Source organism: Sinohyriopsis cumingii, chromosome 6 (genome assembly GCF_028554795.1).
Source record: "Sinohyriopsis cumingii isolate HCF-2022 chromosome 6, ASM2855479v2, whole genome shotgun sequence".
NCBI lineage: Eukaryota > Metazoa > Mollusca > Bivalvia > Unionida > Unionidae > Sinohyriopsis > Sinohyriopsis cumingii.
The window spans coordinates 112,365,975-112,385,535 of NC_142966.1; the positions used below are offsets into that span (position 1 = coordinate 112,365,975).

The 19,561-nt window shown below is 34.9% G+C and overlaps 1 protein-coding gene across 2 annotated transcripts in view; it reads right to left on the minus strand.

Moving 5' to 3' along the window:
• LOC149797737 (rho GTPase-activating protein 7-like) overlaps positions 1 to 19,561 on the minus strand; it is a 290,132-nt gene that overhangs the window by 21,203 nt on the left and 249,368 nt on the right. For both annotated transcript variants that reach the window (XM_089962678.1, XM_089962679.1), the window contains 3 exons: positions 11,851 to 11,911; positions 3,797 to 4,883; positions 206 to 509 (listed from right to left, as the gene is read on the minus strand). In XM_089962678.1, the coding sequence (XP_089818804.1) occupies positions 206 to 509; positions 3,797 to 4,883; positions 11,851 to 11,911 (1,452 nt within the window). The remainder of the gene's footprint in view (positions 1 to 205; positions 510 to 3,796; positions 4,884 to 11,850; positions 11,912 to 19,561) is intronic.

The following is a 19,561-nucleotide window of genomic DNA, read 5'->3' on the forward strand; positions in this document are numbered from 1 at the left end:
ATTAGGTAAGAAATTTGTTAGAAACTTCCTTATTTTGGCAGACCATCAGAGGAAAAATGTATCAAACAGAAATAATATCTGAAGTAAATGACAAAATTTGACCATACTGGTATTTACTCTTTGGCTTTGTTGAATTAAATTTTGGTGCCAATTTTATATTGCTAAAAGCCTTTGAAAGCTAGGCATTTCAAAACCAAGTACTTACCTTGATGTTCGAGTGAGCGAGGACCCAACACCAGAATCTCTCCGTTCTCGACACTCTATGTGTTCCGCAGAGTCATCATGAGATAATTCCTCCGTGTGAAGTTCATGATCGCTCATTTCTGGTGAGGATGTAGTTCCACTCGTAACCTCATTTTCAGTCTCTTCTTCATGGTGAATTGAATTCTCAATATCTTCACCAGGTGGCACCACCGACTCAAAACCAACACTGGTATTGTTAACCTCATGGCTAGTTTCTATGCTGCTGTTGTGGTCATCTCGAAACAGTAGAGGAGGCTCCAAAATTGCTGTCAGAGTAGAAAAATAAGTAATAATGTCAATACGCATCATACGATCATTTATGAACTCTCTGTGCTACTATTTTTTATAAAAAAAACTCATTATCTTTCAATTACATATCTTAATTGCTATTATTTCATTTCTCTACTTATACGTTAAAAAACAAACAATATTGTACAGTGTAGGTTCAACAGTATTAACACATCATATCATTACACCAACAATGGTAAATATGGCAAATGCAGGTTCACATTTACACTTTTATACGTGGGGAACTCGAACACTGCTGATTAAATAATACAGAGGTACATTCTGATGAAGTCATAAAAAGACGAAGCAATTAGAATATTGAGAACTTGGAGAGTTCAGGCAGGATGGATTAAAGAAATAAGGAATTTTTTTATAAGATGTTGACATTCAATGTTTCTTCTTGTGAGCTCATAGCAAACACTAATACCCTCTCAAAAAAAATGTTAGGAACAAAAAAAAGGAGTTTCCAGTTGGTCGACCATCCCAATATCATTACCAACACTAGCACCCCCCTCCTCTGGGTAAAATAAAATTCCTTAAATTGACCTGTGCAACTATATTTAAGCCATAAACTTTTTTGAGCATTTCGTACTAAAATGATTTTCTGAACACTGAGTGCATCAAATTATTTGAAGTGAGATAAAAATTTCTGAGCAGAAACATTTCCTATTATCAAGAGTTATGTCCCTTGCATAGCCAGACTTTCAAGACAAATGGAATTTGATATAGAAAAATACCCATTATCACAAATGCAAAACTAATCTTAGTAACGGTGTTGACAGTATGCCTTTGACTTGATGGGGAAAAATCCCTTGAAGCCCAAATGTCAACAGACCAATCAAAAATGGTAAATAAAATATATGTACATGGAATGTTTATTAGCAATTGAAGGGGAACTCTGACCAAGTACACTCGCAGCAAAATTACAGTTGAAGAATCACCTCTTTACTGTTTTTGTTTGTTTGTTAACTCATTAACTCCATATGCTATGTTTATACATCATGATACAGTAGTCTCCTTCTAAGCTCTGTAATGTCAAAGTTTATGATACATCAAAGTGTGTCATGTTAGCAAAAAAGGGGATAGACGTCATTGTACAGTGATATCAAACAACTTTCCACTATGCGGATTTGATACTTTTTGGCATCAGATCTAAATTAGTGCAGCATGACTATGAACTACCCACATACAAACGAGCAAATAAAGGTAGAATAGGCTTCAGACTTTGAGTAAAATGGAGGCATTAAATAACAATCATGGGTTCTATTTTCACCCTTCTGCACATGCGTTGATGAAATAGCCAATTGACATTTTCTGTATGCCTAAGGAAACAGTTGCAAAAAAATCTTTCAGAAAAACAAATGTGTTTGGCTTCATTTGGAAGTAATCCTAAAATGTGCTTCCTCCACCCATTTCTGGCAAAAATGACAAGAGTTTCCAGGGGCCAATGAGTTAAACACATGACACATGCCCATTTCCATCCATGCAACGTGTACAATTTTGTCTTTCTATAACCTTTTATTTTTTTGGTCCCACTTAGACATACTTTTTTAATGCAACTCTGCAGTGCTGTTAAAGCATGTATGCCAAATTTTTGTTACAGCTAGTTTATTTATAAAGAAAATTAATAAGGGCTATTCCATTTAAACATACCCCTGGGGGGGAAGGCACATTAAAAAATGGGTGACCACCCATAGAAGTGATTTTTTCTACCACCACCAGTCATAGCAGTGAATTTTGGACACCTATGCCCATGCATCTTTTGATATGACATGGCACAGAAGTGATTATTGTTTATTGATGACCATGCTTGGAAGTTTTTTTATTTTGCCGTCCGTGGGGTAGTGGTATGTTTAAATGGAATAGCCCTAAGCTAATGAGAATTTACAGAACAGTTGGTAACACCATCTGATTAAGGAATATTAGAAAATTATTTACTAGAGTATCAGGGTGCTAATGAACCTTTAACTGATGTAAATTTTTGCTATTTCATTCAAACATTTTTAATTTTGGCTAGTTAGGGTGATTGTGTATCTAGACAAATTTACGCTATGTGGTGTCGAAGTACAGTCAATTCACTATCATCTGGCATTATTTATTTTACATTTTTAAAGAAATGTTGTCAACCATTCTTTACCATCATATTTAGTTTTATTAAGGTGACATTCCGTTTATGGTAATTTGGAAACAAAATACACTAATCTAATACAAAATTGATTTTTTATATATCTGGCATCGAAGTTAGTGAATCATAATATCACTGAAGTATGGGCTAGCTAGCAAAGTGGCTAATGTCCGATACTCAATTATTCTTTAAATTTTACCGAAAAAGGTCATGCAAACTTCCTAACATGTTCGTACTGAAACAAAATTCCCCTTTGCATTTGAAGTTATGGATACATGCAATCCCAAATAGTGAGAAAGATTTACATCTTACTGATACAATAATATTTGGGAATAGGTCCTAAAATTGTATCATCTATATACCATATATACTTCTTATAAGTTGCGTCCAAATGTGAAAAATATAGTTCCTGATCTGCTGTACTGCAATCTGCCAGCAGATCTGGGTCTGTGCATTTTGCAGTTGGACTTGTCTTATAAACAAGTATATATGGTACATACAAGTATTCCTCACATAATGCTTCCACTCGTTGAAGAGTTTTCTTTAGTATACCTTTATGCAACATACAGCGGTATCTTTTATATATAATCAATAAAGTATAAACCTACTGCTTCACTTTTTGAATCTTTTTCTGCTCTATTTATAAACAAGTCCTTTCCATTCACAAAATCTCCAATCACTTACTTTTTTCTCTAATCCCCATCTATATACACTCACAACGCTGCATGGTTAGAAAGTCATGTAAAGGCAAACAATAATGTCCAGTCTAGTTTATTCAGCATTTGCTATTACGCTAAACCCAGTCATAAAAGACCACCCCTTCTGCCAAAAAGGTATGGGCTGACCATCACTCAAGACAGGTGGGCTCTGAGCAAATGTCATAATATATATAATCAATCAATTTGTGTTTTTGAAGACTTGGTCTCTCAGTAAAGGTGGTCTTTCATGACAGGTTTCACTGTACCAGTATTTGAAAAAAATGAGAGAGAAACATTTGTCATAATAAGCAGTTTTTGAACGAGTTCAAGATATGTGATTAAATAGAACACCACAAACACCCCCCACCAACACATTTCAGAAGAAATAACTGAATTAATTAATTTTACAATGACTTGTGAAAAAAGAGATTTTGAAACAAACCTGCATCTTCTCCATTTATAGCCTTGTTTAATCCATTAATGTTTTCAAAAAGCTCTGCAAGAATCAAATCCAACTCTTGCTGGGCTTCGTTTAAATCCTCCTCCAATGGAACATTATCATAAACACTCTTCCTATTTGACGAATTCACTGCATCACATGATCTGTGTTTTGGATCATGTGACCCTCTGTGAACAGGACTAGAATTTTCAAATCGTGTCTTACTAACAATTTCATTTCCAGAGCTAAAACTTCTTGTCCTTGTGTTTACTTGGTAATTGGAATGAACACGACTTGCATCTGCCTGTGTTGCAAGCAACTCTTTGGGAAATTGTCCTGGCCTGTAATCTGCAGGTAAAATAAATGTGTCAGAAAAACTGGAATCACTGTCTTGTTCGTCAGGTGAAAATCCTAAAGCACCAACTGATGTATTAGAACAGTTACTTCTGTCTGAAGTTGACTTAGTTGCAGTGTGAACCATACTAACATCACTTTCTGATACCGGGGACAAAACCCTAGAAGTATTATTTGAACTTGAATTTGAAGCAAAAGAGTTGTCAAGAATTCCGCTGGGTGAATTTTCTGTTGAAGGACTTATGTCTTTACAATTTAAGTGCCGAATTTTCTCCTGCATTTCGTCTCTATCTGTGATTACGGGACCACTAATTTCTGCAATAGTTCTTGGTCCCTTGTGTCCTTTCTTACTTCGACTTAAACTTTCCACGCGTTTAAGGAAACTTTTGGCCCCCTTCAGCCTCTCGCTGGCTGCTCTCCGAATCACTTTTGGAGTGCGGGAGTTAGTGGAATGTGCACTAGAATCTACTGGGGTTGAGGTCTGAACACGACCAGTGTTCTCAAGAGATCTCAGGTGGTTCATTTTACTGTCTAAAACAGGACTATCGCCAGTTTCACTACTGCTATTTTGGTCTGCAAGTAGACTGTCATGACTTGATGTGGATTTCAGCATGGAGCGACCATTTTCTTCTGATGTGGGTGAGTGAAGGTCTTTACGGGACCATCGTCGGCTGCTTCGTTGGTATTTCCACTTGTCACTCAAGGCACATTGCTCCTCATCATCTGACTCTTCTGTCTGAAGACAAAGAAAAGACTGAAGGTGAAATCTCAATTAAAATGACAATTTTATGAATTTCTGACCCAACTGTTTTCTTCAGTTTATAACAATCAAAGTTCTCTCTTAATTTTAATGCACCACTGGTATCATATATATCCCGTTTTACTATATTTTCTTGGGAGATAAATGAGGAACAATATCATAAATGTCTTTTTGAATTCAATGATCAAAATATACTTCATATAATACCTGATGAAAAAAATACCTGTATAAGCTAAACATAATTCTAATACATACACAAGCAATATTTGGTTCAATGCACACTACCAACTACAGCTGGGCTCTCTGGATATGGTTTAAAAAATCCACGAGTGACCAGCACCCAATATTTTTTTGACACAAACAAAAGCTAACAAAACTGCATCAGTGTAAACATAAAAAACTAACTCCTATTGTGTTGGACTGTTTACAACCAGGAAACACCATGTGTCTAGTGTACAGTTTTTTCTGCAACTAAGTCAAAGCTCAAACAAGTTCTGGATGCTTAACAACATGGGCTGATAAGAGAAGGATATGGATGTAGATAAATGATGGGCTCTATATAAACTTGTAAATGCCCAAAAGCCATATACACAACTTGTTATCAGCTACTTTGAAAGCAATTCAAGATCTATGTCCAAACCTTAATTAGGTCCATATCATGGGGGAAGGGTCAACAGCCAATGTACAGTTGAACCCCTCCCGCCACAAATTACAAAACTTTACATGCATACTATTTAGTGAATCTAGTGAGGAAGGTAATTTTATAAAAGTATTTTATGGATGCAAACATTGGATCATACTAGTAATATATAATAATGAAAAGTACACATGTAATAAAGAGATGACCATTAGGACCCCCACCCTTTGCAAAATGTTTCTGGTTGGCTAAATGCCTGTTTTTCATTACTGACCCTAGCACGGTTTTCCCCATGGTAAAAAAAATATACTTTTTTTCTTCTTCCTGAAATTGATTTGTGAGCCTAATTGATCTGGTTTAGCTCAACCCCCCACCCCCCACAAACCTACCCTAATTTTAAAACCAGTGCAATAAGAAATACACATTTATTTTTGGCCTTACATACCAATTTTTAAAACATTTTTGTTCATTAGTCGAGCACACAAATTTTAAGCTGATATGTCAAAATAACAAATTTATAAAAACTACACAATAAAACGTTGCAATTTACAGTAAATGATTTTCAAAGAATGGTTGTACAGAAGATGTTATCAAGAAAGTGCTATACAGCATAATTTTTTTTATTTGTGACTTTCAGCAACTTGAATTCTAGATCTCACAAAATAAAACTTAGCGCTACTGATGCAAAAAAAATGCCATCACATACAGAAAACAAAAATTACTTGCGGATTCAACATAATGGAAACTGCAATCCTTTTTGTAAACACCCTTTTCCAACATTGTCTGCTTGGAATCCAAACTCCTAGCTGTACTATAAGGTCTAAACATGCTAAATTTAAAGCACAACCCCTACACTGGTGAGCATTGTAACAACCTAAATATCACCCATACAAGGGTAAATATGGTAAAAACCTAGATATCACATGACTTAGACCTGATAAGCAGGTGTGATGGTTATCAGAGATCTATAGTTGTTTTTTCTCCAAGTCGCCAACATGGTCAGTGGGAGGTGGTACTGATAAACAACAGGTTGTTGTTTTGATTAATATATATACACTTCCTTTATATATTTCTAAATCTTTATAAAACATAACAGACGCTCACTATAAAGTCACTCAGTAAACCAGCATCTTTCTTTGTTAAATGATTTCTCTTGAGATTATTTCACTTTTAAAAAATTCTTGACAACTGAAAACCGATTATAATGTGATGTCATAGCATTAAATATTCAATTTTTGTGTCTTGATGTGCTAACATGACACAGCCTTGTTAGAACATCCCTCATTACATGGCTCCCTCACTTATAACACTGGTGACCTGGGTTGATTCCAATGATCAATATCATAAGGAGGGAACACTGCAGAGAAGAATCATTAACTTTGAGATGTCATAAACTTTGACACATCTTAACTTTGAGAGATCTTTTCATATTACTATGTAAAGTTCAAACATGGTATAACAAAAAGGGAAAGAACTGTCATTTTCGTTATCAAATATCTCATATTTGAACATTTTAATATCAATGATGCAATTTTTGAAATTCCAATTATTGAACTGGTTGTAACAATGCTACAAACATATAAATAAATATTAATATCAGAACTTTAAAACTACCAATATAGCAAATATTAAGACATCTTTTTAAAACCCAATAAAGTCCCTTTATTTGACATTGCTTACTTACAACCTGTCACATACTTATCTTATGTGATTTTAGCATACTTGTAAAGAACATATTGGTCTTTTTTCTTCCCCTGAAATTTCTGTTGCATGTGCAATCTCCAGCTTCATTATTACTAAGTCTGAGAAGAAAAGATAGCAGTTTTTATTTGTTACTTTGGTGACATTGGTGACATCATCATCACACAAAGTTCATAACAAGTGTGATTTCCTTTCCAGTTACCACACATGCCATAACAACTGTTGTCAATGAATCTAATAATGACATTAACAGTAGCTGGATTAAGACAAAAATTTATTGTTATTTGAATTAACATTGTGAAGCTGATGAAAAGAAGTATTTAAGTTTAACATCCTGACCCATCTCACCTCTGTCTGCGGCGGTTTGAGTCTAGGATTCAGCCAATGTGGGTATGTGAGAAAGCTTGCCAGTAGCTTCTCGTGGGTCGGTGGTTCTTTCCGGGGTTTTCCCGGGTTCTTCCTCCACCATTAATACTGGCCGCCATGTATAGCCTATCGTGTGCTGAAAAATGGCGTTAAGCCCCAAAACAACAACAACAACAAAAAATTAACATCCTGACCCTAACGTACTGTCTGATCAGGTTAAATATTTTCACTGATTTAAAGTCAACCACAATAGTGGTTGGTATGGTACAAAAGTTAATTGGTGTAGATCTATAAATGATACAGCATCAAGTTATCACAATAGATGATGACATGGTATGAAATGAACGAAGTCTTCATCCTGTTTACAGAGACCTTGTATCTAATGAATCACAAGACACAGAATTTCACTTCCAAGAAGGGACCATGGGTGGCCAAGTACTCTGAGGCATTTGCTTTTGCTGACTACTCACATCTCTGTTTGCATGCATTCGAGTCTCAGCTCAAACCATTGTGGGTTTGTGAGAACCTGACAAGCTTCCCATGGGTCAGTGATTCTTCCTGGGGTCTTTTAAATATTTTCACTGATTTAAAGTCAACCACAATAGTGGTCGGTATGGTACAAAAGTTAATTGGTGTAGATCTATAAATGATACAGCATCAAGTTATCACAATAGATGATGAAATGAACGAAGTCTTCATCCTGTTTACAGAGACCTTGTATCTAATGAATCACAAGACACAGAATTTCACTTCCAAGAAGGGACCATGGGTGACCAAGTACTCTGAGGCATTTGCTTTTGCTGACTACTCACATCTCTGTTTGCATGCATTCGAGTCTCAGCTCAAACCATTGTGGGTTTGTGAGAACCTGACAAGCTTCCCATGGGTCAGTGATTCTTCCTGGGGTCTTTTAAATATTTTCACTGATTTAAAGTCAACCACAATAGTGGTCGGTATGGTACAAAAGTTAATTGGTGTAGATCTATAAATGATACAGCATCAAGTTATCACAATAGATGACGACATGGTATGAAATGAACGAAGTCTTCATCCTGTTTACAGAGACCTTGTATCTAATGAATCACAAGACTCAGAATTTCACCTCCAAGAAGGGACCATGGGTGACCAAGTACTCTGAGGCATTTGCTTTTGCTGACTATTCACATCTCTGTTTGCATGCATTTGAGTCTCAGCTCAAACCATTGTGGGTTTGTGAGAGCCTGACAAGCTTCCCATGGGTCAGTGATTCTTCCTGGGGTCTTCCTCTACTAAATACGGGATTCCTACACCAAGATGATTTTTATTTTCCTGGAGTTTTCCAGCAAATTTTAAGAAGAAAATTACAAATTCCAGGCCTGATATTTTGATTAAAGACACTATACTGCAGTTGAAGGCACATGTGAAAAAATCTCTTTGTTACCAGAATCAACTATGGCTACCAATGTAATATGACGATCATTGCAAAATCTTTCACTGCAAAGTTGCAGTGGAAATCAAAATGTATTTTCTATAACAAAATAATTAGTATAGCTTCTTAACATCAAATTCCAGGACATAATCTTACAAAAAGTAATTCTCAAAGAGGTTTCCAGAATATTTTCATTGATTTCAAATTCCACTTGGATTCCATGACCCCCTTAAAAATTAGGAGGGTACAGGAACCTTGAAATATAACAGCCACCATGCATGTGCCAAAAATGTTGTTAAACCCCAACAGTCATAAAGTTAGCACACCAGAAAAACCTTTCCTCTTGAAAATTTTAATAAATGTAATCTACTAACAACAGCGAGTGACAAAAAAGAAACCCATAAAATCTTGAGAATTTATTAGAACGTGAGCATTTATGTTTCTTTTTTAAAAATAGGTTTCATAATTCTGTTCCCAATTTAGTGAGAAAAATAAAAATAAAAAGTAAATAAATTATATTAAGTGCCGGTTTCACAATCTATACGGATTACTCTACTGATTACTTGTAACGAACTGCACAGGTCCAGATCTGCCTGTGCATTAGTGACCGTCCATAAATGACGTCATGCACCTTGGAGGGGGAGGGGAGTAACACATTTGTGACGATGTGCGATGAGGGGAAAGAATTTGTTTAAAAAATGTGTGACGGGGTGTGTGTGTGTGTGTGTGTGTGTGTGTGTGTGTAAGGGGTAAAAAATCGGCCAAAGTCACGTGACGTCATCTATGGATGGCCCCTTATACGAAATCAGATTTGGGTCAGTTTGAAATTGGACTTGTTTTAAAAGTTTTGATCGTAATAACTTGAAAACCATTAAGATCTACAAATGTTAAACAACCTATATTATTCCCTGGATTTTTCCCAGTCCCTGTGAACTTGGTCCTAATTCGGAACTTCAGAACTGTCAGAAGTTGTTTAAATGAGCAGAATCCGATGACTGGCATCAATTGTAAAACTGAAAAGCCCTTCATACCTGAATGCTTTCAGTCAAATTTTGGTTAAATTATGTTCGTCAGTTTTTGAGAAGAAATTATTTGAAGGTTTTTATTTTCAGTGTGTGCATTTGTGATTTGGAGTTTTAATGTCTTTTGAGAAGTTGTAAATAACAAATGCGAAAGGATGATGTCCAGCTGACCACACCATTACTGTTAATGTCATATGGTGTGTATGATCATCACAAGGAACTTCTGTCTGTAGCTTTATGGTACTATACTAGTAAGATTACTTAAAATTATTTCACCAAAATCTAGTCGCCTGCTGCACACTGGTTGTTTTGGGTCTACTCAGATGCGAATCTAATTATCTTACAAATAAATATAAACAATAACATTAAATAAATTTTTTAACAGAAAAATACCCAGGTCATAATACTAATGTATTACTGGTTAGCACAAGTCTTACAATAGATTATTTAGAAATCTTTCATATAAATAGGTACTTTTGTTTTAATTTATTCACAAAACAGGCAAGTGATATGTCAGAATATTACAATATCACATGGGTCAGGCAATACCAGCAACTCTAAAGATTTACAAGTTCCATTACAAAATGGAAGAGTTATCTCCCTTTAACCAGAAATTTATGTATTCCCACTTGTAGTCAAGGGTATTTGGATCCATTAGAGGACAGAGTGGTATAATATTCAGTTCTGTAGTAAACAATAGAATAATACATGTCTATGATCAGGTGCAACTACAAGAAACACAAACCTATTTATTAGCAACAAATAAAGGTCAAAGAATATTTGCTTTTGTTGTTAATTCTTGTTTTATAGTAAGGCATAGAAAAACTATGTGACATAGTTATCTTGACTTTTGTGTGGTCATTTCCAAATTTATTTTGGTCACGACCTTAATGACAGCCCTAATGTAAATATATTTCTGCTTTTAAGTTGCAATCTTTTAAAAAAACTGAAACACTGCACAATATGTACATATGGAATAATATGGCATTGCGCTGACCTTGCACTGCATAGTTAATTATGGTAACATGTCAAACTTACTGGATAATGATGTGTTAGTTTTAGTCTTGGTCTACAAGCTGCTTTATACAAGCAGTTTATTAATGATGATCAAAAATTTGCATAAGCATATTTAAGTGAACTACCATATGTACTCACTTATAAGACGAGTCCAACTGCAAACTGCACAGACCCAAATCTGCCATTGCATAATGCATTAGCAGATCTGGGTTGGTAAAGTTTGTTAGGAGTAATCAGCAGAACAAATTGCATATAAGCAAGTATATACAATAAGTGTTTAAATATTTGTGTAAGAAAGACCTTCTCTAAAGAGCATATTTTACATACATGCTGTATGATTCTTTTTTTTGCTCTTTAAAAATGAAGTCATTTTTGTGACAGAATTACATACTGAACTAAATCAACAGGAAATGCTGAAACTGCTACCTGCATGCCAGATTATCTGTGATAGATTTAACAACTTAAAATAAATAAGGATATCATCCAAGAGCATCACCTACACCTGTTTTCCGGAAAAGATAAAACAAGACTCATGCAAATTGAATTAGTTCAGCCTCTCTATTACTTGCTTCCACCAGTCAAGATTTTTATGGCATCAAATCACTACCTCTTTATAATGTCTTAATTAATCTACCTCTTTATAATGAATGTGTTAAAGTACCTCTATATGTTAACTTACCTCTTTATATGAAATGTCTTTTAAGTTCCCTCTTTGTAATAAAGATGTCAATTAACTTATCTCATTTTATTCAATGCCTCTTTTTTTTATTATAAATGTGTTAATTAACTTACCTCTTTTTTTGTTGGTGTACTGATCTTCATTATTGTACATTTGTTAAGTGTGTTCAGCCGCCTGCAACAAAAAAAAAAAAAGAGATAAAGAGTTGTGCTTGTGAGGTAAAGTAAATGTATCCCCAGGCAGTATTTATATCTATCAGTCATGAAAAACTATTTTTTAAAAATCTTGAAGGTAGATGGCTCTCGATGAATTTAGATCAGTGTCCGATATAACACACAAGACACATACAGCTGCCAACTTTTTCATAATGTACATTTACCACATAGTGGCGCAGCAAAATATTCTTGCCTCTCACCTCCCAATTTAAATCTGGGGCTTGCCCCCTCCCTCTTCCAGTTGTGGGGCTTGCTATGCCACTGGTTCCATGGGGGCTTTCTAAGTCACTGGTAAATTATGTACAGAAATCCTTGTCCCAATAAAGTCAGACACACTGCAATAAATGAATCTAACACTTTAACAATTTTTCAGTCATACTGCTACAATGTCTGCAGTGTGGCAGTTTATAGTGATGTCTAACACTGGGGCATCATGTTGCAGACATGTAGCGTTATGTCCTACCCAGTCACATTATCCTGACACCAGGCCGACCAGTCCTAACACTAACCTTGTAATGCTGAGTGCCAAGCGAGGAAGCTGTTAGTACCATTTTTGTAAGTCTGGTATGACTCGGCCGAGGATCAAAACCCACGACCTCCTGCACCCGAGGCGGATGCTCTAAATAATAGGCTACAGGAGCGGTACTAGAATGAGTTTAATATATAACAATTTTAATATATAATAATTTTAATAAATAAGATGCTGCCCAAATATCACCACAGCACATATTTTTACTTTTTACTGTCTTTTTATTACTTTTTACATCGAGGTCACAGGTGGTTTTTTGTTTACAAAATTTGCTGCAGCTTGATGAAAGCTCAAAGTATTCTAATACACTTTTGCACACAGATCTGCCAGTGTATTATGTAACTGCAGTTCAGGGTCTTCGCAGTTGGACTTGACTGGGGTACTGGTATATATGGTAAACAAAATGCATGGCACAAATGGATTAAGTTGTAGAAAAATGCTGAATACACTTTCTCGTATTTTTTAAAAAGAATAATACATTAGATATGAATCCTAATTACCGTAGGAACTTTTGAAACACATGATGTCAATGACCAGTGTACAAAAATCAGTCTCACACCATTAAGTATCACATGAAGAGATGCAGAAGATCAACACAAAGCTTAACTTAGATGATCCAAATGACACAAGGATTTAAAGACTCCAAATGACACAAGGATTTAAAGACTCCAAATGACACAAGGATTTAAAGATTCCACATGACACAAGGATTTAAAGACTCCAAATGACACAAGGAGTGAAAGACTCCAAATGACACAAGGATTTAAAGACTCTAAACAGATAAATGCACAATTTTGGAAATAGCTAATGAAATATTCTAAGAACATTGGGCATTCAATACCGTGGTAGTATCTGATAATAATTTACAGGTAATGATAACATACATACTAAAATCTAACAGGCAAGATGTGAAAAAGTTGGTGTCTGGCTTGTGGGATGGGGGGATCCTGGATAAGTAAAATTTAATTTCAACTTAGATCATGTGGGGTACATAAACATTTGCATCATATCAAAGTTTCCGTTCTGAATTTCACATTACATGTACCTCCTCATTTACCTCAAGCAATTAAATAGTCCATTAGTGGTAAGGAACAGAAAAATCACTGATTATAGATCTCCTGTGTTCCTGAAAACAATTAGGTAACCTAAAATAAAGTGTTTTGTGGCATTTATGTTGCTTAATGGCATGGTTTTTGAGTAGGTGACTATCACTAGGTGAACTATAAGGTAGTTGGAAGTCTTGAATATAAAATTTGTACCAATCTCTCACCCTAATGGTAACAAGCTGGGACTTTGCCTAGAATTAACTTCATATGTAAGTTAAAGGAAGACATACATTTTATTCCCACTCTCCAAAGTGAGAAGATTCCAATCTGTAACAGATTTACGCAAAAATAAATTTTGATAAAAATCACAAAATCCTAGCCAAAGGTGTTTACAGGTTAGATCTGTCATGAAGTTCTTATTTACCAGCTGGACCAAAGAAAAACCAAGGCATGCAAGATCAGTCTTCTTTCTTTGTATGACACTATAACAGTTCCCTTTTTATTTGCAATTCTTTAAAATTCATGATCCTTGGAAGTCAGTAAATCAGTCCAAAATGATGAGGTTCAGCACTCTTTTAAGAGTCATTTACACAAATGAAACACAACAGCAAGACACTATTTCTATTCTTATAGCCAATGCAAGATGCAGGCTACCACAGATAAACCAAGTCCACACAAAACAATACCAGTGAGTTGATTGTGTTGTCAGTTTGCTTCAGTACAAATTCGACACTGACTAAAATAGAAGCTGTATAGTCTCTGGTTAAAAAATAAATAATGCTCTCTGCTAACAGAGAAAGTCCATCTCTTACCAAGAGACCATTCAGGAAAAACATTAATAATGGTCAAGTGACAGGGTCACCTTGAGCTGACCTGAATCAAGCAGTGCATAAAACACTGGCTCCATCCCCCAGGTCAACTGACATGCCAGTAGCACTTTGGCTATTGATACTGTCCAGCTGTATCCTATCCAGGGGGGAAACTCTTTCATGATAGGACTGCTATAATAGCAAGTCAAAGTGAAAAGAGAAAGAGAAGGGGTGTAAAGGAGCATCCCAGAGGAACACCATTAACATTCAATAAATCATATTTGAGTGCTAATGATAGCAAGTTTTAGGGTAAAGGAGGTCCTCACTTTTACATATAATAAGTCAGCCATACAGGCTTGGAGGGACTAGGGAGTTGCTCGCTAATAAATCACAGACTGATCATCCATCCTTATTTTGCAAGAAAAAGAATCATTGTTTAAAAAACCTAGTAAATATGGCTGTCTGTTAAAAACACAAGTAATAAGATACGACAAAGTGATATCCCCACTTAAAAACAAAAGTGACAAGTGTTACATTAGCAAGGTGGTCTTGTATAGAGTGATATGGCCTTATGATGAATTATTAAACAAAGTATTTAATGCCACCATATCAAATTGGGTCTTACATGCCAAAAACTAAGTGAAATAAATTAAGTGCTGTGCTTAAACAAAAATTTACTGCTGATATGATTCATATTATATAGGCCAAATATGCTTAATTACCACCATGACACCATAATAATGTTTTATGAAATTATTTTAAATTTTTTAAATAAATACATCTTTATGCTAGCAAATTAATTTTGTTCTTGACATTCCCATTTGTTGCCAAACGTTTAAAAAAAAAAATCCATAAAAACAGTTTTACCAACAAATGGTGTTACCAACAGTCTTCTTTGAAATTTTTTTTGGTGCTAATCCTTATGCATATGAAATTTTCAATGACCTTTGCTGGGTTTTACATGATCACTATGATCAACAAAGGCACATAGGACATGATAAAAAGGTCACTCCTTGAATCTAAGGTGTTATCTTATCTATACAAAATATTTAACCTGCTTAATGTGCTGTTATGATTCTTACCTGATTGTAAAGTAATACTGACATCTACAAATCAAAAATACCTCTTAAATTGCTGAATATATACCTTGTGTGGTCATTAGGGTCAGTAAATGACCTTTTGTGTCTTCTTGACCAGCACTCTTTCTGCTAAAATCAATACTCCACACCTGTTCACTTCCCAAACTTACTGAATGGTAAGATACATGACATAATTAGCTGTCACTGACAGCTGTTTTTCTGGTGATTGGCAGTGAAATGAACAACTTATATCTCATGTACATTACCACATCCAGTTCTATACAACTGTCTTGTATTGGTCTCACCAGTAGTTACTTTCATACCTTGCTCTTTCCCTGCTGTTTTCCCCAATAATTGACCTTCTAAGCTCTTATAGCCTCATCTGTTGATATCAAGTGTGTAGGAATTAAGCCATGCTGACTCTGCCCTGATCAAGTTATTAGACACACTGGACACCAACCAATGCTCTACCAAATTCATCCCTGTCCATGACCACAGGTCTTAATTAATCTCTGATGACTGATACATGCCTAACTTCTTGCAGGACTTAAAAGCAATCAGTGGCATGCCAGTTTCTTTGGAAAGACATGTGGTCAAGTTGTTGTTTGGTGTTGTATGAACTAAAAACAATATTTAGTTATAAAAACCATAACAAACTAAATTTACATTTCTTATTCACTCCACAAATTTATATTCTAAATTGTATTAGTTTAAATTAAAAAGAGACAAATATGACCTGCCTTCCACAGCGGTTTTAACAGGTTGCTGATACCTTCCTTACTTTCATGTATTAAAATGCTAAAATGAAATAGAGCTACCAACCATATATATATATATATATATATATATATATATATATATATATATATATATGATTTGGGGGTTTTGAGTCTGAGCTCAAATTTTGTTCTCAAAAGTTTTGAGAATACAAGCCCAGACTGGTTTAGATTTGTTTTCTTTCACATTAAATAACGCCACAACAGATGAAAGCAATACAGTGCTAAGTCAATGGCGATGACTTCCCTCAAGACACAATAAACCAGCTGACCTGGGGTTGTCTTGGTAGGATTTGAACTTGCAACCTTAAACTTGCCAGTTCAACATGCTAATTGCTGAGCCACTAAGTCTCCAAATGCTTGTTTAGAAAAATTGACAACACAAATGTTCTTCTATGATAGAGACAATACTTTTAAAGGAGTAACTAATCACCACTCGTGTACACTGGGAAATGCTAAATTATTCACTCTCAAAAAATGTCAAATCTTAAGAAATGAGCATACTTCAATTTATACCAGCAAAAACTATAACGTTCTTTTTCATTCTTTTTATGTTCACAATTTTCAAGATATTTGTTTTATAATAATAAAAAAGCAGTTCTTAAATTTCTTTTCCTTATTGCAAAAATAGTATAAAAAGGTTTGTCTGATTTACTGCTCAAAAGGTTTACACAAACACATTTAATTAATCTATAAGTTAATTAATTATCCTATATGACCACTTAACAAGCAAAATGACTTGTGAAAACAACATTAGTTACCTGATCTGTTGATCTGCATTTAAATAAGTCTTGTGCTAAAAGTGAATTATCATACCACTCCAAGGGATGGGAGTGATTGTGGACAGTTTAAACAATCTCTTTATCTGATGTAAAGTGTATGCCTAATTGTTATTGGACAATACTATACCTGAATTACATTTTAACAGACCACTAATTAGTCATTCACAAATTGAATTACTTCCAGGTGTGCCAGGAGTACAGGATTTCAGGTAAATTTCATCACCCTGGATAAATAATGATCAGTACCCTTGGTGTGATAGACAACTGGGGAAAATTGCTGACAAAGGCAATTTTGTGTGTTTATTATGCTTTTCTGCAGTTTATGTAACAAATTTGTAAAACTGCATGTATGAATTGGTGCATAAAAGGTTCACAATTTCAAAATTTTCATGAATATTTCGACTGTGGTTTGATGCTGAGAATGTACATTACACAAAATATCCCAAGACATGGAAAGAAAAATGAAAGATTCTTGTTAATCGTCATATTTCTGAAGCATACGTTTGGCATTTCAGTTATTATTCTCTTGTCTATATAAAGTCGCATGTCAAAATTTAATAATACAAGTTTTCCATCACAAAAAAAGCAAAACTGAAGGTATGAATTGGCGTATAATGGGTTTAGATTTTCAATCAAAATTTTCATGTAATCACTCATTCGGGACTGTCTTTACAGGTCCCAGAATATTTTTAAGTTCATGCTGTTGGTAATACTAACAAGAGACCCAACTTTCATGCATAAGACCACTATTTTAAGGTCATCTCCAAAAAAGTTAATACAATATTCTGAGTGGGCCTGTCTGGCTAATGTTGCTTCACTATGTACTCACTAGTAAGTCTAGTCCAACTGCAAACAACATAGACTCTGATCTACTGTTGCATAATGCGCTGGCAAATCAGGGTCTGTGTTGTTTATTCTACTGATTACTCCTAACAAAACTGAAGAGACCTAGATCTGCCAGTGCATATTACATTGGCATACTGGGTCTGTGCAGTTTACAGTTGGAATCTACTTGTTAACAAAATTATATGGTAGTTTGGCAGACTTTTCATTGTTGGAACTCAATGTCAAGTCATATATCAGAATTCTTCAAATCTGGTGAATATAAGCTGATCTAATGATTCTAGATAAAAAAATCTGTGAGGAATAGAGAAATTATAATCATGATGAACGAAGTCCGTAATAGTCACATGGTCAGAAAAGGCCGTGTGATGAAGTTCAACTAATATGATCAGACTATGTGCAGGTATCACTTATAATTAAACTTGGACAAGATCTTGCTGATACAAAGATTCATTACAATCTTTGAAAATAAAGTGTTGAGTGTTGATGACAGCTATGAAACTACCGGTAACCAGTACCGACACTGGACTACCGGTAACCAGTACCGACACTGGACTACCAGTAACCAGTACCGATGCTGGTCAAACTGCTAAAACATTCTTATTACACCGATGTGAAAAACTGTCATCTATTACAACAAGCATCCAAAAAGATCTCACCTTTTCTCTACAACAGCTATGTCTGGACTGACCCGTTGATGAAATCTTCCTAATTTATAGCAGTGCATCAGTTTAAGCATTAGCTCTATCAAGTGGCAGGACATGACTTTGCCAGGAGTACAGGAGTCTGATTTCAGATAACAGTGACAAACTAATTTGTGGTCTATTATAAAATGTCACTTGTAATAAATTACGCTGGAAATCTTGATGACATAAACTTCAACAATTTTAATCAAAATCTAATCAGAAGATGAAAACTAAACCTGCTGGAATGTTAACAAACTGATGAAAAGGTATTTTTTCAATATTCATAACTGTCACTCGTTATCAAGTTCATTTGATATCTTCATAATAGAAACTTATACACTAGCATTAAACCAAGCTGGATGAAATTCGATTTGGAAAAAAGCACAGAGCGTAAATAAGCAAACATTGGCGGAAGCAAAATACACAAGATGGATGACAAACTCTAGGCCTTATCACAAATACACGCAACCTTTGATAAGGTGAGCGAAAGATACCTTTTTGATTCCTCCATTCATGAACTTGCAATACCATAAAATACAAAGTCTTTCAAAACAATATATGGATGGACAGTGTATGCCTTAAAATGAATTTTAGATTTCAATGACTAAGCGTAAGAGATCACTCACTAACAAGCCAACATTTAGTCTACTGTTAAATTTCACCAATTCAAACTTAAGGTAAATGAACTTCCATGAATAAAATTTTAAAAAATGTATGCTTGATGAATTAAGTGTTTGTGCAATTTCCAACATCATTGGAATGTTAAATAAAGTAAAAACAGGAGGAAAATTGTTACAGGAAATTGAATACAAATAAAACGAAATGAACTTTTTGAGTGCATCTTTTGTTTACCCTTCATCCCAGGTTCCTGGTCATAGGTTATCTGGGATGTTCTTGTTCTAAATGAGGTTCAATTTCAATCAACTAATACTAGTATTGTTCATTTCACTTTACCAGTTCAATGGGTCATGTACACTCCTCCATCAGATTGAATCCCAATTGTTGCAATTGACTGCCCTATTGTGTGCAAGCTATACTTCTTACCTGCCCATTATTACT